Below are 23,926 nucleotides of genomic sequence, written 5' to 3' on the forward strand. Positions count from 1 at the left end.
GAACGCCCTGAACCTCTCCCCCCCCGGCCCGCCCCAAACAGCGCCGGCAGCCCCGCCCCGCCCTCCCGCTCGCTCTGCATGGCGCCGCTCCCGCCCCTTCCGGAGCGGCTCGGAAGCGGCAGGGCGGGGGCGGATGGTCGGGCGGGCGGCTGTGCTGGGGGCTCCGCGGGACAGGCCCGCAGGTATCGGCGCTCGGCGGGCCGCGGGGCTGCCCCGGGCACGGCGCTCCCCGACCGCGCCGGGGAGGGGGCGGCGGGAGGGGGCGGAGTGGGGCGGGGGCCCGTCCTGCGCCCTCGGCTTGGGCCGGGCCGGCCCTTCCTGGTCGGCTGCCGCCCTCGGTCACTCTGAGCGCCGGCAGGCGCTTCCTGTGAGTCAGTGTGAAACTAACATCGCAGAACAGCGCTGGAAGACACGGCTAGTGGAGGTGTTGGCTGGGAATAACACCTGCTCGAAAGCAAAACAAAAGAACTGGTGGGGTGTGCTGAACTCCCTGACCGATTGTCATTAAATGTTTTAGCTTTCTGTGCATCTGAGGATGTGATATTTGGGATGTCTAGGCGGACTGCTGCAATAGAGAAGAGTACTTGGCTGTGTAAGCTCACTTATATGCTTATTACTTTACTATTTAATGTAACTAGTGTAAAATGATTACGAAGAGGAGTAGTAGTCATTCTAAGGAGAACCTCTACAATAGCAGTGAATGGAACTCTTGTTTCTACATTTGGAGGATACGATACTTTTCAAATGACATTTCAGTACAATTAGTTACCAGAAATGTCGTATTTAAATAAAATACTCAGTTCCTTAGTGATACTTTTTCTCCTTAATTTCTTTTCTCAGTACCCCAAGTGTGAGCATAAAATATGATTCTTTGCCTGCTGCACCAAATTCCCTAAGAGCTTCTTTTGCAGTTTGTTCACGTGGTCTCAACTACAATGGTAAGTTATGATTCAGATAATATATTTTCAGATCCTTTTGCTCAAGCCTACTAGCTGTCTGGCTGATGAGGAGAACGCCATCAGTGTGTCACATTTTCTTAAATTATTTGGCATGTCACTTTTGAGCTCTGACATTCCTTTTTCCAGGGATGTGTTCCTTCATAGCTTATGAATGCTTCTAAACATTTAGTCACTGGCCAGGAATCATAGGAATTGTTATATGAAGCTAGTGGTGGCTTTTCATTCACAGCTGATGGTAGACAGTTGGGTGCATATAAATCCTGCTTCCACATAGTATTCTATTCACTAGTCCTAGTGTTGCTTCGGATTGTTACCTAATGTTAAGCACTCAGGGAACTGAATATCTGAAATCATGCATTTATCCACTAGACTTATATACAAAGCATGAGTATTAGACATTTTCATAAAAACACTCAGACACTTGAAAATTTACATGTTCTGTGGTGGTGGATTCTGAGAAGTAATAGCATGTTAAGTAGATGGGGTTTTTTTGTGAACAGGTAAGAAATTTTGTGCTGGGTATGTTGTAGATGAATGGTAAAATGCCTGAGTAGTTTTGTTGTCTTTTCTTTGCTGTTACTTTGTTGTTGTGTAATGCTTTTCTTCCTGAATTCTGTTATAACAAAATATGAAAAATTCACTATCTATGAAATAACTGGTGCTACCTTGGATTAGACATGGCTCACGTGCTTTCTGTTCCTTGATGTTCAAGTAAAGGTATTTGCTTTCATGAACAGCTAATAGGATGGTTTAAACTGAGGAAATACCACAAATATGGAAGAGGTATCTATTACAAATGTTTCTAAGCTTTACTGAATATTAGAGCTTGTCACAATACATTCCACATCCACCTGCCACTGAAATTAATGCATTGCTTCTCTGAACTTTCCTGGAGCTGAATCAAGTCCCACTCATTCTCCTACGAGACTTTGGTTCTTAGTATTGTCCTCTCTCTCCTCCCTGCCCCAAATCAGTTTCGTTGACTGGTGCATTTAGCAGTTGCACTTTATTACTGCACAAAGGACACAAAGGAGGCATTAGAGCTAAAGTGAGTGCCAGAGGAGGAAAGTTAGGAGCCAAGAAGACTTTCTATCTTTTTTTGTTTATTCTGGTTTGAAATACTTGTTAAATTTTAGTCCAAGAACTCATCGTGCTTTTTGCTCTTCTTGAAATACAGGATTATCAGCTGCAGTTATACTGAAGTAAAAGATGTTCCAAAGGAGCTAAATTTGTTAAAGTAAATGGTATTGAGTATACTATGCAATGGGATATAGAGTAGCTTTTCCAGATTTTGCTGTGTTTTGATAGAGTTGTCCAGACTTCTTAGCCTGCTTTGGAGGAAATCTGGAGTGGAAGTTGATTTTGTTTCTTAGCCGCCTAACAGTATATCGTAAGAAACTCTTCTCAAATTGTATTGTGTATAGAAGTAACATTCTGAGTACAAGATCTTAATTTCCATTTTGTGTATTAATACTTGGGCACCAGTATCTAGAAGTTAAAATGTTTGCTTCCTGGACAACTGTTCATGGACACCTTAGCATAGGCTTTCTGTTGAATTAGTGACCACCTTAACAAAAAAGAACAAAGGTTTTCTACTTGTCATCGATAAGTGCTTTGGTTAATATTTGTTACTGCTTTTATTAGATGTAATTAGTATTCCTATTTTTAAGTCCAATTGCCTTTCGTTGTTCTAAGGGTACATAATTTAGCCAAACCTTGTGATACAGTTACATGAGGTTTCAGCTGTTAAGCTTAGTATGTGCCAAAGAGAGTTTGAGCCCATCTTCTAAGTCCATATCAGTGGTAGAGCTTTTGTGGTGTTTTTATGCATGAGAGTGTTTAAACAAGTAATGTAATTTCTAAAAACCCCTTTGTGATTCTTGCAGCAGCAAGCTTTAGAACAGGCATTGGATCGTGCCGAGGTAAGAAGCAGCTGAATTACTTGCCTGTGCATAATAAATTGTCTCACAGTTATAAAAATACAGCAGTTATTTTTTTATTTCTCCTGAAAAGCAGTGGAAAAACATGTTATGTAAATATAGGTATGTGTATAAATAATCACCCATACATGTAACACTGAATTTACAAAATTCTCACTCAAATTGCTGTCATGTATTTGTCTCTTACCCATTGTACTGAAGACTTCAAGTGTGATGGTGATAGACTATGCAGGAATTCAGTTTTCCTTTTTTAACCCACCATCTGTGTGCTGTGAAATATCTACAAGATAGGTGGCAGAAATATATGGTAAAATCCTGTTCGATTTAAGGAAAACCCAGTTAGAACAAAGGCAAGTGCCTTCACATTCTTTTCTTTCATGCTGACCTGTGACACAATGGTTACCTTGAGCCCTGTAATGGGAAATGCTTCTATGGGAGAATTTCTCTTCACTGAAATTCTGAACTAAGCTGTTAATCAAAATACTTCAGACAAACAACAGTGATTAGGAAAAACCTTATTAGAATATAAACCATATTTAATGTAGGATGATATGTCTCTTATTTTTTTAATACAAATGTTTAATGTACATGAATTGTATTTATAATACACAGCTCTATAGAGAAAACAAGTGTAAATGCAAAAAACAAGGGGAAAACTAAACTTCCTGAAATTAGTTTTGTTGAGGAGCACTTGATTGTAGATGTCGTTGAGCCAGAATGCATAAATTTGGTCGTATGTTAGTATGTTCACCACATTACTGTCAGTGTGTTAACTACATTAACTTCAGTAATGTTAGCTAAGTACAGTAGTGTTAATTACTATTTTAATTAAAAAACACAAATGCAGAATCAAGACTTTGTGTGCAACTAATACCATAGCCATGAAATGCTACTTTTGACAACTAAACTGAGCTGTATTCTTGTTAATGACTATACCATAGACCAAATCGTGTTCAGTACGCTTTCGGAAAAGTCATGCAGCATAGCTGTTAATTACATTCTGTATACATGGAACACTGTCTGGTAATGATCTAAAGTTGTGTGGTAGATAGAAATAAATTTCTTTGTAATGTATATTATGTTTTTGGTTTACTTTTCTCTTGTAGTATATCATTGAAAGTGCCCGTCAGAGACCTCCCAAAAGAAAATATTTATCCAGTGGAAGGTACTAAGAGTTTCAGTATTCAGTTTTTATATAGCATTTCTTTGATTTAATTTTGGTTACATTTTAAGCTTTTTTAATTGCAGAAAATCTGTGTTTCAAAAACTCTATGATTTATATACAGAAGAATGTGAAAAGGAGCCCGAGATAAAGGTAAGTGGAAATTGCTGAGAAACTTTTCATTGCTGTCTAAACAGGCAACTTCAGAAAATACATTTTTAAAATTTCAATTAATTTCTTTGTTACAAAAAGAATAAACTCTTCCTACTGTAGTAGTTACCTGAGGCTGAGACTACAGGAAAAAAAATTATTGTGAGTTTTGTGGACTAAACTGTAATTTAATAGCATTATCTTAGTCCAGTTTGAAAGAAAAACAAGGTAATGGGAGGGTCAGTGACTACCTGGTAACCCTAAATCTGTTTTTAGAGGTTATAAAGTAGAATGCTTGCTGAGGATTGTATATAGTGTACTCTTGAAATGGAAAGAGAGAATTTCAAAAGAATGGTCTAGAATGGACAGATGTATCTAACGAGTTTATTAGAAAACAGTACTATTAAAGTAACTGAATGATATAATATGAATAGTAAGGCTGAGTGACGTGTTCATTCTTTCTTAATCCTGTGTCACAGAAGTCAGTTGAGGTCAAGTTCAGGGCCAGTGTCAGTGCCACGTGCATTGTTGTCAGTATCACTGTTTCAGAATCAATTGTTTCAAGTGACTGATGTTTATTTCTCAAACAGCTTGTGAACTCAGAAGTTTTTGAAATTTTTTCATAATGTTAGCAAAGAAGCTCAAGCAGACTTAGCAATGCTAAATATAAGGTGTAAAAAGGCACAAGTTACTTTGCTAAACTGTGAATGTCAAATGGAACAAGAAGAACAAGCTGTGGAATCTGCTGTATTGCTGCTTCCAAGAAAGTAAAAACAAATGAGAAGATAAATGGGCATGAGATATTAGTTACCGAGCACCTGTAATTCCTTTCAGTGTTTCTGATATGGTTGATTGTATGTAGAATATGATCCTGATTCAAATCACAGATGTGAGGTTTTAAGCAAATTACAAACTTAAAAAGCTTAAAATATCAGTAGTGAATGGGTAGTAAAATATTTGAGCAGCAGGGAGAAGATCAACCTTGCTAGACTGGAATATGGGAAGAGCCCTGGGATTTTAATGCAGTAAGTCCTGCTAAACTAGAAGGCACTAGGCAAACTTACCCAACTATAAGAAAACTGAAGTAGTGAATCGAGTTATAATATCAGAGCAGATGACAGCGATTGTTGCTGGTCTAGATTTGAATAAAAAACTAAGTTCTTTATTGAGGAATTGGAAGCTTATGATAGGCAAGTTTGTATGTAGAGTCCTTATTCACTGAACTAAGATGTGGATAGTTAATACATACCTTGGTCTTATGTTCAATGAGAAGCTCAAAGATTCAGGTACAAAGGTTAAAAGGTAATGCTACTGTGAAACTTCATCCACAAGCATAGGATTGTGTATTTGTCTCTTAATTGGCAAAGTAAAACTGAACTGAGTTCACTTGATGGTACAAGTTGTAATTAGATTGTCCACTCAAGAGCAATTTTTAAATTAACACTGAATATTGTTTTTCAGTCTTAACTTTCTCCTTAATTAATTATTCTTCCTCTCTTACTCCAATCAGCCCAACTTCATTGCTTTTCAAGGTCTCTTCTATTTCTACATATGCACACTAAAGAGAGAACTAACTATGTCGGGGGGGTTGTCTAATGAAACAGTTCGCTTTACTTAGACTCTGGTGTGCAACATTCCCATATGTAAAAGTTGAAAGAAAAAAAACCCCAAAAAATAATGTTGGGCTCAGTGTTAAACACAAATGTGGAAACAGACCTGACCTGTAGGCTGGAAGGATCAATGCAAGGCAGGTAAATCTGAGGATCTCTGTTACAGAAACAAATCTAAAAAAAAATGGAAAATCATTGGTCGGTTGCTTATTCTCAATTGGTGTCTTCTGACAGCCGCATGTGATAGCATCAGTGTGCAAGCATGAAAACATCTTGGAGTAAAAAGAGTTTCAGAACTCTGTTAATGGAAGTTACTTCAGTTCCTTTCAAGGTGCATCTTCTGTGCATTCCTGAAGTGGTGCCTTTTTTTTTACTTTTTTTTTTTGGAAGTGATCTTTTTATTATAAGCTTTTTGACCAACTTTTCAATCATAACATTAGATGGGAAAATCAGTTTAATATGCTACAGTGAGGAACAAGAAAAGCAGTCATGGTAAAGATAACATAATTTTGTGTAATACCCAATGTGCTGTTTGAGGAGTAGGTATTAAGATTAACATTTTGCTTGTAGCCAAGGGTGGAGGAGTAATAACCAGCATAAAATCACTACTTCAGTCTTGGTTAGGCAGGAGTGCTCAGTATTCTTTATTCAGTGACAGTCATCAGAATTCACTGGGAGCAAAAGAAGCACCTGTGTCTTCTCTGTGCAGCTTCCCATCCATCACACAGTCCCTGCAGTGCATGTTCAGGAGGAAGTAGTGCTGCTTTTATGTGGGTGAAGCCAGAGAGGGTAGAGGTTTAGCTGATGTAACAGCAGTAGAGCTGGCCTGGTTGCTTGGTATCTGAACTCTTGTAGTGTAAAGCAATGAATTCTTAAGAAACCTAATACACCTTAAACCACTCCTTGATCTTTAAAATCTTTACGCACGTGACCTAAACTAATGCTTAATATCAACTCTGAGACAGTATCTCAGTGTGCCAGCTCAAAGGAGAAAGCTATTTTTTTGTAGGCATAAAAATTTTTCATACTTAATGAAATGTAACATTATCGACACATTGAAATGTTTGTACTTAAAATGCTAATTTACTCCAATATTTGGAGAGGCTTTATATTTTAAAATGTTTTTATAATATGTCTTTAAAATTTGAGGTTATATGAATTCAGTGTCAAAAATGTTCTCAGACCTATGTGATTGTCCTCTCCTTTACATGTTTTCCCTCCCAACACCTTAACCTCCAAAAAACCTGTAACAGCTAAAAAATCCAAGCCATGAGTGACCAACAATTATTTAACAAAACTTAAAAAATGAAACTAATGTATAATTCACTGAATAATAAATGTAGAGAGTGATGTGATTAACTGAATTTTTATTACATTTGCAATTTAATTACTGTGATATATATTTTACTTGTGAGGTGTTTAAGGAGCAGAGGCTTTCCATGAAATAAATCTCATGGCTATTTTTTGCATACATAGACAAATTGTTAGGAAAAAAATATTGTTTGTTTAGAAATTCTGTCAGTGGTTACTAGTTAGTATAAATTATTCTCTGCCTGTATTTTGGATGGAATAATGCCATTGATTGAATGATCCTTTTTCTTCAGCTCTTGAAAATAGTAAAGTTGGATTAGTAACAGCTTCTAGAAGTTGTATTGGTTCTATCCCAATGATAGAGGAATGGAATTGTTTTTTATTGTTTTGTTATTTTTAAATATAACTTTAGTGTGATTAATTTCTTCTTGATCTCCTTTACATAACTTACAGAATTTTCATATTTCTTTCTGTCCTAATGCCAGTGAATAGCTAAATATAAAAGAATTAACTTTTCCAACACAGGGGAACATACACAAAAACTTTTCCATCAAAACATGACAGTATCTCAGTTTTTAAAAGTGTGGTTGTCACAGTAGTTGAGTTCTGACTTTGTTCTCAAATGACATTTACTGTACCTTAAGCTACTTCCTACTATGTCTAAGGGAAAACCCAGTAGCTATATCCCCTACTCAGGGATGTGTCTGAAAACTGAAGCACAGCACATTCAGCCTCCTGGTGTTTGGTGGATGGTGGAGGGGTTGGTAGGAGTTCTAGCTGCAGAATATTTTGCATAACATGCTGCATCTCCAACATCCTGTATGAGAAATTGGCTTTCATGAGCACTCTTACCTCTGTTCTTGCTTTGACATATTTTCCCCTATTCTCCTCCACTTCTACAATTCTTTTCCCATTAATTCCAAAAGGATTTAGGTGCTAACTTCTCTGTCTCTTTGTGTTAGTTTCCACTATTTCTGTACTGTAAAAGCCAGTGAGATGTAGTCACCATCATTCATGATGCATGGGGAAGAGTTAACTTTAGGCAATGGTTCTAAAACTACATAGCAGGAAATTGAAAATACTTTCTTCCCTTTTCTCTTCCTTATAATTATATTGCTGTGGGATTTGAAAGTTTTTTTTCCAATCATTTTTCTCTAAGTTTGTTCCCCAAGAAGTTATAATCCTGCTCTCTCTTTTCAATATCTGTGGAAAGATGAATTTGTTCAAAAAAAGGTAGCCCACTACTACTTAGCTGGGTGTATGTGTAGTGAGTAGTTTGGCAGGGTTAGTAGAGACCTCAGGTTAACTCCCAGTCAATGGCTTCACTCAGAGCTGGTATTCAGAGATGAAATCTGGCCTCCAGCCAGAAGGTATAAAATTATCTGAGGTTTAGAATTCATTGTCTAAAGTTCTAGGGGGACTTCAAATGTTTCAGTTAGTAGGATATATATGTAGGGTCTCTAAAACATACCAAGTAATTTTAAAAATCTTCTATACATGGGAGAAATCATTCTTAAATAAGGGAATAGTGTCTGCAGCTGCTGGGTTAGATTTCAGCAAATACAGACAAGAAAATGCAATTAAAGCTTCTAAATGCTGTAATTCAGTATTTTAATCCTGGAGAGAAATATCTGCTTCTGTTAGGAATATTTGAAAATACTAAATATTTTGTTGTTTTTATCAAACAATGTGTAGTGGATAAATGACGTTCATATAAATTATACAAATAAATAGGGCCACTGTAGATTCATAACATCGTACCATAGCATCATTCTTATTAACTCTCTTGTCTGTGGACTTCCAGTTTTAGGGTTTTTAATTTAAATGAGTGGGATTTTTTTAAAAAAATCTGTATATATAAGTATGTGTGATAATACATAATATATTTACTCTGCTGAATACAGTACAATTTAATTTAACGGGCCTTGTTTAGATGTGTACTTTGTTTTTAATCTAAATATTAGACATATTCTAGCAATTGTTTTTATTTTTACTAATTATTTCCTTGTATTATGCTCATGAGCAATGTTTACTTTTAAAGCAGAAGCTGAGGCGAAATGTGAATTTACTTGAGAAGCTGGTTATGCAGGAGACATTGTCATGTCTGGTAGTGAACCTCTATCCGGGAAATGAGGGTTATTCACTTATGCTCAGGGGAAAAAATGGTTCAGGTAATATTTTTGCTCTTTAATTTTTAAAAATACTCAGAATTCTATGTAAATAGTTAGAATGTGTTGTTACTTACCCACACTGGGATGGGACAAACACCTGTACTTGAATTAAAAATTTTAAATTAAAAATTTACATAAAACTGTGAGGTGCAGTGTAAATCTGTAGATACAAGTGTTTTTGATAGCCTTTCATTCTCTTATTTCCACTTAATTTCTGGATGTCTAAAGGCATTTTTGTTCTAGTTTGGTTGTATCTCCTTGCTCTTGCTACTGTGACAAGCAATAAGAGCATACAGTATGTCACCTGGGAGTGAAATTTCTGTCTATTAGCACCATAAGAGCAAAAAAAAGCTCTGGAAACAGAAAGGGATGTGAAAATGAATACTGTGCAAAAAAATGGTCTGTTTGGACAGTTTCTACCAACCCTGCTTTTTCCTGTAGCAAGTTTGTTTCAGATTTCTCATTATTAAAGTTGGAACTTGACAGGCAAAAGAAAAGTAATATGTTTTGTTTAAATTCAGATTCTGAGACCATTCGTCTGCCTTATGAGGAAGGAGAGCTGCTTGAATATTTGGATGCAGAGGAACTACCCCCTATTTTGGTTGATCTTTTGGAAAAATCTCAGGTTTGAAAGTTTTGTTTTAAAAAAGAACTTATGTTTTGTACCCAGATAGACCTTGATTTTTTTGAATGCTTCGCATAGGTGATTCTAATCGCAAGACACTTGTGCATTTGCAATTGTAATATTTAAAACCTCAAATAAATATTCTTCTTTAGGAAAAAAATACTGAAGAGAAAGATAGAGATAGCTGTGAAACAACTTCAACTCCGTGCTCTAGCAAAATGCCCTTTGTTCTTTGTCGTAATGACAATGTTTGGCGTGGAAATTTCTTGAAACTACTTTGTTGGCATGTGAAACACTACATTTTAAGCTTATATTTTAAGTATGTCTAGGTATGTAGTAAAAAGCACTGGTCTGAAAAAATTAGTGATTAGTTTTATTCATAGTTTCCCTGAATTTTATATGTTATATAAAAAACTTCTATTTAGAGGCAGGGGTGGATTGGTAAATATTTGTTTATTTATAAGTGTTTTTTTTTTTCTTTCAACTAGGTTAATATTTTTCATTGTGGATGTGTCATAGCAGAAATACGTGACTACAGGCAGTCTGGTAACATGAAATCTCCAACATACCAAAGCAAACACATTCTTTTGCGTCCTACAATGCAGGTAAAAAGTGGCTTAAGTAATTTCTCAGTGTTACCATAGTTCCTAGACTGGATATGTACTATTACAGAATGTATGTGAAGAAATCTTATTACTCAGTTGAAAGCTAATTACCATTATGTCTTCTTCCTCAGACTTTAATTTGTGATGTGCATTCTATAACAAGTGACAACCACAAATGGACACAGGTAGGTTAAAGGTTATTTTAAAAGTTTACAGTGAGGTCATAAATACGTGATAAAATTAAACAAATACAAAAATTTAAATAATTTAATAAATATAGAACTTACTCCTTTTTTATTAATTCATATAGTCAGTGTGTAGAGGTGTGCATGGTACATGCTTCAGAGAGCTGCCAAATTAACTTAGTAGCATCCTTCCACAAGAAACCATAGAATACAATGGGATTTGCTATAGATTTTGTGGAGTCAGACCTTAATTTTTGGAAGTGCAAAGTGACAGCCTTGGAGTGACTATAAGTAGTTTACCCTACTTCATTCATCTTCAGCGTGCAGCCCCAGAACAGCACTGGCAATCTAATGACACAATTGCTCCTCCACCTTTATTTTACTATTGATACTTTTAAAGTAAAGAGAATCTGAAGTAACTACAGTTGTACAGTTACAGTTAGTGAATTGCTTAGCAGTGTAATGTACTCAGTGTTCTTGTTTGTATTTCAGAGCCACAGTCATGCTCAAATCTGATTCAAATTGTAACCGGTAGATCATCTTTATGGCACTGATTGCCAGTACATCAGTATAAATCACTGTCAGAAAATGGATTTCATTGCCACTACTACTGTGTTTAAAGCAAGCAAACAAAGAAAACTCACACAAAAAAACCCCCAGAACATGGCTTCTGCTTTTCAGAAGATTTCTTGTTTTTTTTTTCCTACTGGAAACCCTACCCAAGCTCTGTAACTGATAATAATGGTTAGGAATACTTAATTGTTGAACAGCACACACAGTTTTTTCAGTTTTCTCTAAGATGATGTCCATGTGCATAGGTATATAAGAGCTTAATTATTGTAAAAGTTTTCATATTTTTACATTTATTAATAACTGTGTATATTACAGGAGGACAAACTCCTACTTGAGAGCCAACTTATTTTGGCTACAGCAGAGCCTTTGTGTCTTGATCCTTCAATAGCAGTGACGTGTACTACAAACAGGCTCCTGTACAACAAGCAGAAGATGAACACTCGCCCCATGAAACGGTAGTTTTCAGTGTGAAACATTTTCAAAGAAAAATATAAGTAATGCTTTATGTGAAAATTTAGCTACTCAAATGAAATACTGAAATATCAGGGTTGGGTGAGGAGCAGTCAAGAAATTGTATCTTATTTCAAAGTGCTCAATATCATACTGTATTTCAGTTAGTAGTAGATATTGTACTGTGCTTATTTTCTTATATCCAAGGAAAGTGTGTATATATATTTTTTCAACATAATTTGTTATACTGCAGTTTGGATTTTTCCTTTTTTCTTTTTTTTTTGCATAATTTATGTGTAGGCCGAGTCAGATGGCAGCTCAGTATTGTGAAATATTTAAATTGATATGTTGCATATTGGTCTCTTATCTGTTAAAAACTATGTATAAGCTTAATCCTGAATGAGGAAATCAAGGGAATTACTTGTATGTTTGATGTTCAGGCTAAACAGAAGTGTAGGCATATCAGAATCTTGGAAAAGTTGAAATTATTTCATTTTTATTCATGATTGTTCACTTTTATTTTTCCCACACATGCTTGAAATGGTTTATATTTGTTCTGCTCCAAGAGTTGCGTTCACTCTGTAGAAGGGAAATATACGAATAGTCTTTCAGAATTACTGAAATATTTAAAACTAGATCTGTATTGAAATACTGTGCTGGTGCAAAACTAGTGGCAATGTCTAAAAGTATGAATAGTGAAATTGATCAAGCTGTCCTTGAAATTATAGCTTGGTGATCAACAAATGTTCCACTAGAGAAATAGGCAAAGGTGTTAAATGAATGTCCAGAACAGCATTACTGCAGCAACAAGTTTGTCATGAAACAAATCGAGGGCAGTTACTGTGTTTGTAGTTACATAAGCAGTACAAAGATCTTTTGATGGAACTGAAATCTGTGATAATATACAAATATTTTAAGCTTGGCAACTTATCAAATACTCCTTTTGATAATGTTCAATTCAATTATGCATTAAAAAAATAACCCCATTCTTAGTACTGAAACACATGAACAGAATATTAGCGTATTTTATAAATATAAAATAAAAAGTTAGAGTTGTACAGTGTAATCCAGAAAAGCAATTTTAAATTGATATTTAAAAACCTATTCATCTCAATGTAATTAGGAGTCCTCTGCATATTTTTGTGTTTGTACACAGGCAGTGGAGAATTTAATGTTGATGGGTTTACAAGGTTGTATCATTTTGCCATAGGTGCTTTAAAAGGTACTCAAGGTCCTCTCTGAACAGACAGCAGGAAGTAGCTCACAACTCAACTCCACCTCAGCTCAGACTTCTTGACTACTTACAGAAAAGGAAGGAGAGGAAAGCAACCCAGCAATATGACCTCAAAATTTCTAAAGCTGGCAATGTAAGTGCTCTGAGAAGTAATTTCATATGCTTCTAACAATTTAATTGAAACATTGAATATATTAATCCTGCTTTTCCATTTTCCAGTGCGTAGATATGTGGAAACAGAACCCTTGCTACTTGACTGCACCTTCTGAAGTAGACGTAAGACCAGTTGTTACCATTAGCAATTATTAGCAATTGTATTGCATGCTGTATTATATGAAGTGACTAAAGAGTATCCAGTATCAAAGAAAAAATGGGGTAACTTTACCTTTTACAATTACTTTTCTATACCGTAAGGTATAAACACAAGTGAAACCACACTGCAGTTGTAACTTATGAGGAAGTTGTAGCCTGCAATGAGGTCTCCCCTCAGTTTCTTCTTCTCCAGGCTGAACAGACCAAGTGACCTCAGCTGCTTCTCATACAACTTCCCCTCAAGGCCCTTCACCTTCTTTTCCCTTCTTGTCCCTGTCACTCTCTAATAGCTTTATATCCTTACATTGTGGTGCCCAAAACTGCACACAGTATTCAAGGTGAGGCTGCCCCAGTGCAGAGCAGAGCGGGACAACCCCCTCCCTCAACTGGCTGGCAATGCTTTTCATGATGCCCCCCCAGGACACAGTTGGCCTTCCTGGCTGCCAGGGCACTGCTGATTCATATTCAACTTGCTGTCAACCAGGATCCCCAAGTCCCTTTCCACAAGTCTTCTGTAGTCTACTGAGTCTTCTGCAAGACTTTATAGACTAGACAAGACTGTAGCTTTGGACATCATAGGGCTGGCAAGAATGTGCATTACGCATGAAATGATGGTGTAAGTTTGTACTTTTTTCACTTCAACTGTGTTGTACCTGACCTAATCATAGGTTTTAGGAGTTACTGGTATTGTGAAATTTCTTAATCGTTCCATATTGCAGATAATTATTTCAAACTGTAGTCTTAAGCTGTTTCACTCTTTTGTTGTTTAACATAGCAAATATGGCATAATACTACTGTAAGTGTCAAGTTCTGAAGATTCTCCAATTTAGTTTTTCCTAATGCATAAAATAGGGGATTCTTTCTTTTCTGATCTGTTTTCTTTAAGGTGGAAAAATATGCCAAAGTGGAAAAGTCTATCAAACCTGATGACTCACAACCAACTGTCTGGCCAGCACATGTGAGTAGTTTAGACCTTTGGCCAAACTTTGCTGTCTCTAGTTAAAATGCCTCTTATTTCAACAAAATCAGAGTAATGTAGGAATAATCTTATATAGACATGGTAATATTACCAGAGATACTTGTAATCTTCTACAGTACAGCAAGGATACCTTGTAATTTCCTCAGGTTTTCCAGAAATACGAGGAAGAGCAGCTAACAGTAAAGAAAGCATAATAATTTACAGGCAGCAATACTCTGCTCAACAAATTGCTTTCTTTACTCAGACACTCCAATGCTGATGGAAAAGAGTTCAGTTAAAATCAAAATGTTAAATTTTGAAAAAGATTAGTATAAATGCCACTTACAAAAGCTCTTTCTGTAATATATAAGTTGAACCTCAAGATTTTTGGCACAAATTACGTTATTTGATAAGAAGTAGTAATTTAATATAATCGGCCATAGATAATTGGTTAACTTTTTATAATTTTAGACGCAAGATATTATCTCTATTAACAGCATATATGATGATGTCTTTGTAGTTTCATATTGGAAAAAAGTAATACTTTCCCACAGAACTTAATCTTCACTCCCAACATTTTACTCTGAAGATTTTTTGCATTGTCATAATTCATATAAAACTGTTCCTGTATGTGTTTTCCTAGTCTGCCTTTCCATGACTAACATGATTGTTTAGGTTTTGCAATATGTTTGTGTTTTTAAAGAGATGATACATTTGTTTTTCCTTTCATCCCTTCCGATAACTTACTCTCAAAACACTTTTTCAGATCATGCACTCCTTCCTATAGAGTTTTACTTACAGAGTTACTTATAGAATGTTTCTTACTATATTGTGTATAGAGCTGGTCTGTTTTACTCACTGGTTCTGCTAACACTCGTTCAAGACTTACTAGGTTATTTTCTTCTGTCTCTTTAGGAAATAAAAGATGATTATGTATTTGAATGTGAAGTTGGTAATCAGCTTCAAAAAACAAAGCTGACCATTTTCCAGTCTCTTGGCAATCCCTTGTACTATGGTAAAATTCAGACACTCAAAGGTGATGAGGAAAATGACAACCTATTAACTCCATCACAGTAAGTTACATGCTCTTTTAAACTGTGCTGTGATCTGATAGATGAAGGAATACAAACATTATTTGTCATTTTCAGTCATAAAAATACTCCAGAGCTAAAATCTGATTTATGAGTTTTTAACAAAAAACAATGCCAAACAAAATATATTTAATGTACTTTTATGTTAAATTTGCGTGTTCTTTTACATTGAAGATATATTGGGGGTAAAAACAATCACCCACAAACACAATCCACGCAAATTGTGGAGATGCCATGAGATGTTGTTGCACTCTTCTTTAGTGTTATTCAGAATTTTGATTGTTCTTAAAATTTCCCTGATGCTGTGAAAGCTTAAGACCTGACTATATTCTCTTTACCCTTAGACAGAGAAATTTAAAGCTAAATACGTGAAGGAAAACATAAGTTTCTAAGAAGCTTTTTAATTTTGAATTGTTTTGAATATGCTGTTTTTGACTGTGGTTCTACAAAGATTTTCTGTTCTTAGCTCTTTTTGTTGTATGCACTAGATTACTTGTATGGAGGAACCTGTACAGCAGAGCAGAACCTATAAATTTCAGTAAGGCAAGGAGCAGTTAGCCTTAGCAAACTTTTTAGTTTTGCTAATGCAAATTATTTTTATTGTCTAGTATGCGATTTTCCTCTAATTTTTTATCCAAATCTTAAAACATCTTGAGTATTAAGAATATTTTATCCATAGACTTGACCTGTTTACAGTTTGTTTCCATACTGTTGTGGTTTAACTTCAGCTGGCAACTAAGAGCCATGCAGGCACTCACTCTGCCCCTCCTCCCCCTGCCTCCCTGGTGGGATGGGGGAAAGAATTGGAAGGGTAAGAGTGAGGAAACTTGTTGGTTGAGATAAAGACAATTTAATAGGTAAAGGAAAACCCACACACGCAAGCAAAGCAAAGCAAGGAATTTATTCACTGCTTCCCGTGGGCAGGCAGGTGTTCATCTGTCTGAGAGAGAGCAGGGCCCCATCATACCTAATGATTACTGGGAAAGACAAACACCATCACCCTTTTCTTTTACTCCCCTACCCCTTTTCTTTCTTTTTCCACTGGTTTTCTATGCTATACATGATGCCATATGATATGGAATATCATGGGTAAGCTGTCCTTGCAGTATCACTTCCCAACTTGTGAATCTCAAGCCCACTTGCTGTTGAGAGACAAAAAGGAACTTTGTAGGTACCGCTCAGGAATACCTAAAACACCCATGTATTATTAACACTATTTTCATCACAAATCCAAAACACAGCTCTATATCAGCTACTATGGAGAAAGTTAACTCTACCCCAGCCAAAACCAGCACAAATACTTAGAATTTATCTTCCTAAAACAGCAGTGCTAGCTTAGAATTGTGTAATAACGCTGGGAGTTAAATGGATTTAGAGGTATTAGATGCCTGGGGGAGGGGATGTTGGAATTCATCATTAAGACATTGCCAACTAAAGTTCATCAAAACTTGGATAATTCCTCATTAGCAAATAGTCATACAAAATAAAATTTGTTCAGTAAAATAAAACATTGTTTTTAAAATATTTTTTCTTACTTTTGGAGCTGGAGAGAGAGGAAAAAAGTATTAATGAGTCATTGCCGTAATAAGTTTGCAAGCTGAAAGTGTTATGCAAAAGAGAAATACTTATTTAGGAGGGATGGAAAATCACTGGGAATTGGAATTTGCATAAGTGAAATCAAACAATGGAAACAAAATATGTGCTAAAATATTGTGGGTAGGGCTGCTTTTGACATACCCTCAGGACAGTTATATTTCAGTGTGAGCATAATGATTTGTTGATTTATACATAATTTTGTACTTTACAGTTACAATTCTCTAGCAGTTAGGTCCATTTTTTTGAAAATATAAGATCCAAAACTTCCATACTCTGCCTCTTTCTTTGTAGGTAATTTACTCCTAAAGGAGACTATATTAGACCATGTGTGTATATCGTATATATAGTTTGGAAGTCAAGTATGTATTTCAATACTGAATAATACCCAGTCCATTGAGTGGATACATTCTCACTTGTATTTTGAGCAGGTCTGGAAAAAAAGGCAGCACTGACATTTGTTTGAAGTCTTGTGATTTTAAAAATATGATCTTTTAGTCCAATTCATGACTGAAAATGTATTTTACATTTTAGGTTCCTTATTGGTTCGAAGACTGATGCTGAAAGGTAATTTAATATAGTATATACAGCCATTTGGTTTGATGTCAAATAATGAATTTGTTCCTTTTAGCCATTATGACTGCTAATGTTATGGTTATGGAAACAGATGCAGAACAGATGAGGAGAAATAAGAGGAAATTAATCATCATAAGAAGTAGAATATAGTGTGTAGTTTTTGTATTTAAGGAGCAAGAAAGAATAGAGGAAATCAAATATGTGAGTACAGTTTGTTGTACTCTGAGACTCTGAGAGCACTTAGCAGGAATTCCATCCTGACATTTTGTATGGTAAATTACCAGTCATGGAAATGGTACATTTGAACTTGTCATTTGAAGTGTAATCTAAGACTTAAAATTTATACAACTTGCTTTTGTGGGTTGTGCATTAACTGATTCAGCTATCCTAGAGAAGCAAGTAATAAAACCGCTTTTCAGTATATTTTAGTCATAGAATGAGTAGGAGTAGCAGTTCAGGGATAATGGGCATAAATGTTTTTTTTCAAATGATTGTTAACAGGCATCATGTTAGATACCTGTGCATATGAACACAGAACCTTTATAAAGCAACCTCTGTCAAAGGCAGTTGTGTTTTTGTGCCTCCATAGGATACCTCGAGCTAATGTGCATGCCATAGCTCTTATCCCTATCTTATGTGCCTGGCAGGGAAATGAGTCTTTGATTTGATCAAAAATCAGTAATCATGTTCTTTTTTTGAATAGGTGATTTTGATCGAGAAACCCTTTGCTTATATTCTCTCCTGCCTCCTTTGTGCTGAAACTTTTGCTGTTTGTTCTGTAAGCTGAATTGGGGGATTGGCTGTCTGAAAACTAAAACAATAATACAGGGACCTAGTTGTAACTGGGACTGGTTTCCTGATCCCGCTTGTCACTTGATTGCACAAGTCCTTCTGTCAGAATCAAAATTGGATTTCAGGGACTAGGACAAGATGCAACAACAGAGGAGGGCAGGACCACCTTTTTGAGTACATGGCATTTTTTTTTGGCATCTTAATTCTGCTGTAATTTTCAGTCAGTCTGAAATCTAATTGCTGAAAAAAGTATGCTGCACCCTTTCCTCTGTTGTGTATCTCAGGGCCCTTGCTTGGGTCTACATTAGTCAAGTAACAGCATATTACAGAATCAGTGCTATACCAAAATAAAGTGTAGTTCATTATGTTTAAGTGTAAGATAATAGAATATTCCATCACTTTTTCATTGAGGTTTGGTCTGTAAGTGACAACAGCACTTCAGCTTGATTTTTGAAATCTGCAATGTCACTTTGTGTGATCTGCTCATATTTGTGAAACAGTTTTCTCTCAACTTGGTTGTCTAAGATTAGTAGAGATGTAGTATTTGATTTGATAGAACAGTATTTTAAATTTGTTTGCCTGATGCTATTGATGCTTTTTCAAATGTCTGTCATGATGCTCGAAGAGGAGTGATTGTTCATCCCTTGCATTTAGACTCCTCATCTGACATAGACGTCAAGTTAAAGGAGGGTTTGACTGCTCCACAGGGAGCATAAGCAGAAGAGACACCTTTATAAAAGATTCTGGGCCTCTGTGAAAGGAATGGGATCCCCATTGACTGAAATCCCAAAGACCTGTAGTTGCTTTCAGGAAGGGAACTACTCTATCTACTGTTTTCCATATTCCTCTAAAAGTGTTTCTTACATTGTATTTTGCATCAGAAAAAAAAGACAGGGATTAAAAGGTAAAATGGAATAAACCTAAGAGTCCAGGAACGTAATGTAGAAAGATATATAAAAAATATTTATATCTCTATGTATGTGCATATCGATTTTATATAGAGATATGCTTACATAATATATAAAATATATGACCATAACATATGCAATTTTGTGTTTTTTATATATGTATCTGCTTTAGACATTAAAAGTTGTTAATCTTTTTATGTCCTCATTGTTTGTTTCAGGGTGGTGAACCAGTATCAGGAGTTAGTACAAAGTGAAGCTAAATGTCCTGTGAAAATATTTCATAACTCAAGTGGATCAGTCAATCTTAGTCATCTTTCTCCAGGGAAGGAAATGGAAGTGAGTTTATTCAGCCACACATTTTTTAGTTGCCCTTAATTACTGAATTACTAGAATTTCAAAGATTGCTTTGTTTGTTTCAAAGAATCTTTAGAGTTGGAAGGGACCCACAAGGATCATCAACTCTTAAGTGAATGACCCATACGGGAATCGCAGCATGACCTTGGTATTATTAGCATGTGCTCTAACCACCCAAGTTAATCTCAGTATAATTTTTGCTATCCACATTTAAAAGTAAAATAACCTTAAAATGTCAGCCTGAATGAATTTTTAAATGTGTTGTGGTCACGATCATTCCTTGGAAGAGTTAAAGCGTTTGTTTTCAGTGTTCAGATGTTGTCTTTTAGATGTTTCGGGGGTCTTTTGGCTCTGTATAGCGTAGTTAGCTCCAAGATTTTGTTTTAACATTTTCCCCTGTTCAGATGAACCTTTCACAGAGCAGTATAGTAAAATGCAGCTATGTGTTTTATCTTGCAGGTCAGTAAACACAGAAGGATATGGAGTAGCTAAACTTCTTTTACCTTTAAAAATTAAAATTAGTTTCACTTTACTTTGAAGAGGAAAACACAAAACAAAACAAGAAAAAAAAACCCAAACTCAAACAAAAAACTAGCAAACAAAAAAAACCCAGGAACTTTTAAATGTATATATTTCATTGTATTCCTAAATTTTCCTGCTTGTTGGCATTCCCTTGTTTTACGTTCTGCTTCTGGCTTTGTTGGTCAGATTCAGTACTTTAGAAGTGAGCTGTATTTAGGCTCCAAGTAGTAAATGAGATTTGTATCTGTTGGGCTATTTCCTTAGCTACATCGTCCCCTAAATACCTAGTTTTAAACTCCAACAGCATTGCTGTGAAAGAGGTAGTTCTTGGTGTCAGCCAGACCAGCAGCATTCCAAGGCCAGCAGTTGCAGAAAGGTATACGAATGTTTATGTGTATACACATACGGGCATGTACTTGCACATGGGTATGTATGCATTAAAACCATATAATAACTTGGGGTGGGAGGGTACTTGCAGAAGTCGTCTTGCCTGCCTGTGCAAGCCCCCACCAAAATCTGGACCAAAGTTACTCAGGTTTACTGTATTCAATGGTCTTGTCACCTTTGGAATGGGGCATTAGTCTTTATTTTCAAAACCAAGAAGGCAGATTTTAGTAGGAGAAGAGAAAGGTAGTCCTCAAAATTTTCATCATAAGATTCTTTTTTATAAGCAAGCAATTAGAAACACTTAAAGGGACTCTCTTATTACTGAGAATCAGTGGGAGCTAAGCTTGCCAAAAAGGGTGATTCTGCACAATGCAGAATGACCTGATTTCTCAACCCATGCACATCTGATTTAGGCTCCAGCATTGAAATATTCCATTCACCATATCAACAGCCTCATTTTCTAGTTTCAGCAGTTTGTTGGCTGTATGTTTGTTTAGACACTACTTTCATTTGTGGATACGTGCTTTATATGTAAAAATACATAGACTATCCATAACTGTAAATATGTTTCATACTTGAGTCTTTTGACAGCGTCAGCTATTGGAGTTACGGATTTAGGTCTGTTGTGAGTGACTGCAAACTACCGAGTCAAGTAGCTGAAGTTATGTTCAGATAGTCTGATAAGTAGATTTTAAGAGCAAATAAAAAGGGAGCATCTTCCCTCTAAAAACATTAATGAAGTTTTGATCCCACTGAAGCCAGTGGGGAAACGTGTCTTGATTTCTGTGCATTCAGGATTTTGCTGAATGTATTTAAAATCCTATTCCTAGAATTAGGAACTCTGATCCTGTTCTTTAAATCTGTCTTGGTTGGAAATGGCAGAGGGAATGAATGAAATTACACAATTTTTCAAGTAAAACCAAAGTGTTCTTTTACTTCAAGTGCATTTGTCACTCTTGCATTTGTGAAAATTACTAAAGGATTTCAGACATGGAGAAAAGTGAAACTCCTTAATGACTTTATTTTGCTCAGTTTCAATTTTTACCAGCACTTTCGTGCTCCTTCTTGATAGTAAACACTTTAGATAAAGGGAGTTGGTCATAGGTTAAGTTTTTTTAAATAAATACATAAAAATCTGAAATGTTTGAAGGGAATTTTGTCATGGTTTTGAGATGTCTTAATACAAATTATTGAATTGTCTTTCTGTCAACTGTGTGGAAGCTCACATCATTGCTGTGGTAGTGTTAATTTCTCTTTCCTCCCAGCAGCCAGAAAGCATATCAGGTTCTGTTCAGTCTTCAGTGCTGGGGAAAGGTGTAAAACACCGACCTCCTCCTATCAAATTACCTTCAAGTTCAGGAAGTAGTTCTTCAGGTAATTATTTATTGACTCAAGCCTCTCCTTTTTGCGTGTTCTGCCCATTGTAAAATTACAGAATATCCCTATAGTAAAGATTTAATAAAAAAAATACCAGTATCTCATCTGTGAGAAGAGCATATTTTTTTTTGATTTCTGATTATATTGACTACAAAATTGTATCCTAACAAATATTTGAGTCAATCTGTACTCACAAAACAATAATATATTTTAATTATGCTTTTTCAGGTAATATTTTTAGTTCACAACAGTCAAGTGGCCATCTAAAATCCCCAACTCCTCCTCCTCCTTCTAAGCCTCCAGGTCTTTCTCGGAAACAGTCTATGGATCTTAATCAAGTTAGCATGCTCTCTCCAGCTGCCATGTCTCCTGCGAGCTCTTCACAAAGTGAGTCACGACCTAAATTCTCCATTAAATCTTAGGCTTTTGCGTAAATGCTTCCTGAGATAAACTTCTTAACCTGTGGAATGATGAAACTTAAAGTGTACAGTGTACCCTAAATTGTATAAGTTGTGCAGCTTTAGGCAGGTCTCTTGTTCACTGTATGTATTTTCTGTTTATTGTAACTGTGTTTGTTTTCTGTATATATATGTATGCACCCTCTGTGTATACGTTTTAATACATTTTATGCAATTAGCATGATCTCCTCATACATGAAAGGCTGGTAGATGATGTGATAAAATTCCAAAGTGTAGATTTTTTTCCTCCAGTGTAAAAACAGTATGTTAGATCAGTTTGCCTTTACATAATTTAAGCATCTAGTTTATTAAATGTTATAGGAACTGGTGCAGTTGTGTATCTATGTATGTATATAATCTGATCAGTCCCAAGGTGATGATACAATAAACGATAAGATGATTTTTTAAAAACACTCCTACACTGTTTTACAAATCATTGCTGATTGTAAGTGTGGTGGTGATGCTGCTGCTGATAGCACCATATCCTGAGGTGTTAAAATGCAAATTTCAATCAGAAGTGATGTCCTAATTTAAGTATTTTCATTAACACTTATAGGTTCATTGTTGTAATAGCTATAGATTGTAAAAAAAAAGTTTAAAATACATATGTGTCTTGAGCCATTTCATGAACAGATTTATACAAAGAGGAAACCATATCTTCAGTTTCTCAGTTTTCTTACAAATAATTTTACACTGCACATTCCAGTATCCTGCACAGTATTATAACAATGCTTTTTGCATTGAATAATTTAAAAACTGGGTTGCTCAAAAGGTGTAAATTTTCTACCTTCTTGTTTTGCACAAAGAAAAAAAAGAAAACCTATAAAAGTTTTCTTCTAACGTATTGACTTTGGTTTTATGTTAGTGCTATGAATTGTGTAAATCTGCTGCATGCAGTTGTTACACTAAGGCTCTGGTCACCATTTACATTTATTTCCTTTCTTTCTGCAGGACATGAAAGCTAAAAAAAAAAAAAAAGGAAAACAAAAAAAAACAACTCAAGTTTTTGGGGGGGTTATGTTTTGTTTTTCTATTGATAAACTTTGGCTACTGCATCCACAACAAATACAGTTGTACATGCTACATTTAAGCAGAAGGAATTGCACAGTAGCTTTTAAAGATGCAATATTATCCTCTGGTTCTTATATAATTGCTTTTTATTAGATTCAAATTTAGCAGATGGCAGTTTAGCTATCTGATTAAATTTAGATCAACCCCATGATGATTGAAAAAGGACATGTTCTTTGTTGGCTCTGTTGTTTTCCATATGTTTTTAACACTATGCTATTGTGCAGACAGTGCATATATAGTATATGTTTAACAGTTTAGGACAAAAACATTAATTAGGTAAAGGTGGAAGTAAGAAATTGTTGTAAGTATTCCTGAATGGAGTTATGACTTAATGTACGATAAATTATGGAAGCCTTAAAGGAGGACACAAATCAGCATATGCCATAAGGAACGAAGCATGGAGAATGGGTTTTCTTTGTGATTATACTGCATCCTTAACAATGAGTGCGTGCTGCAACACTCGTGCCATGCAGAAATTAACACTTGCAGTCTAAAAAAGAACAAATTGTCAGTGCTAAGTAAGATTCCATTAATCTTATACAAAAAGGATTG

The 23,926-nt window shown here is 35.7% G+C and overlaps 1 protein-coding gene across 16 annotated transcripts in view; it reads left to right on the forward strand.

The window, feature by feature from the left end:
* The first annotated feature begins 87 nt into the window (after positions 1 to 87).
* SUPT20H (SPT20 homolog, SAGA complex component) overlaps positions 88 to 23,926 on the forward strand; it is a 32,882-nt gene continuing 9,043 nt past the window's right edge. For 7 of the 16 annotated variants that reach the window (XM_027892759.1, XM_027892761.1, XM_027892766.1 and 4 more), the window contains exons 1-18: positions 329 to 592; positions 841 to 938; positions 2,846 to 2,881; positions 4,006 to 4,064; positions 4,148 to 4,214; positions 9,174 to 9,303; positions 9,825 to 9,928; positions 10,417 to 10,533; positions 10,665 to 10,718; positions 11,607 to 11,746; positions 12,952 to 13,108; positions 13,195 to 13,251; positions 14,174 to 14,245; positions 15,161 to 15,318; positions 17,464 to 17,496; positions 19,424 to 19,541; positions 21,734 to 21,842; positions 22,074 to 22,232. In XM_027892759.1, coding sequence (XP_027748560.1) covers positions 936 to 938; positions 2,846 to 2,881; positions 4,006 to 4,064; positions 4,148 to 4,214; positions 9,174 to 9,303; positions 9,825 to 9,928; positions 10,417 to 10,533; positions 10,665 to 10,718; positions 11,607 to 11,746; positions 12,952 to 13,108; positions 13,195 to 13,251; positions 14,174 to 14,245; positions 15,161 to 15,318; positions 17,464 to 17,496; positions 19,424 to 19,541; positions 21,734 to 21,842; positions 22,074 to 22,232 — 1,573 coding nt within the window. In that variant the 5' untranslated portion in view covers positions 329 to 592; positions 841 to 935. Of the gene's footprint in view, positions 183 to 328; positions 593 to 840; positions 939 to 2,845; positions 2,882 to 4,005; positions 4,065 to 4,147; positions 4,215 to 9,173; positions 9,304 to 9,824; positions 9,929 to 10,416; positions 10,534 to 10,664; positions 10,719 to 11,606; positions 11,747 to 12,951; positions 13,109 to 13,194; positions 13,252 to 14,173; positions 14,246 to 15,160; positions 15,319 to 17,463; positions 17,497 to 19,423; positions 19,542 to 21,733; positions 21,843 to 22,073; positions 22,233 to 23,926 lie in introns of those variants that run through there. The other 9 variants (XM_027892767.1, XM_027892768.1, XM_027892758.1 and 6 more) reach the window with 5 other exon arrangements.

Source organism: Empidonax traillii, unplaced genomic scaffold (genome assembly GCF_003031625.1).
Source record: "Empidonax traillii isolate 1590-97213 ecotype Southwest subspecies unplaced genomic scaffold, ASM303162v1 scaffold367:size622293, whole genome shotgun sequence".
Taxonomy (NCBI): Eukaryota; Metazoa; Chordata; class Aves; order Passeriformes; family Tyrannidae; genus Empidonax; species Empidonax traillii.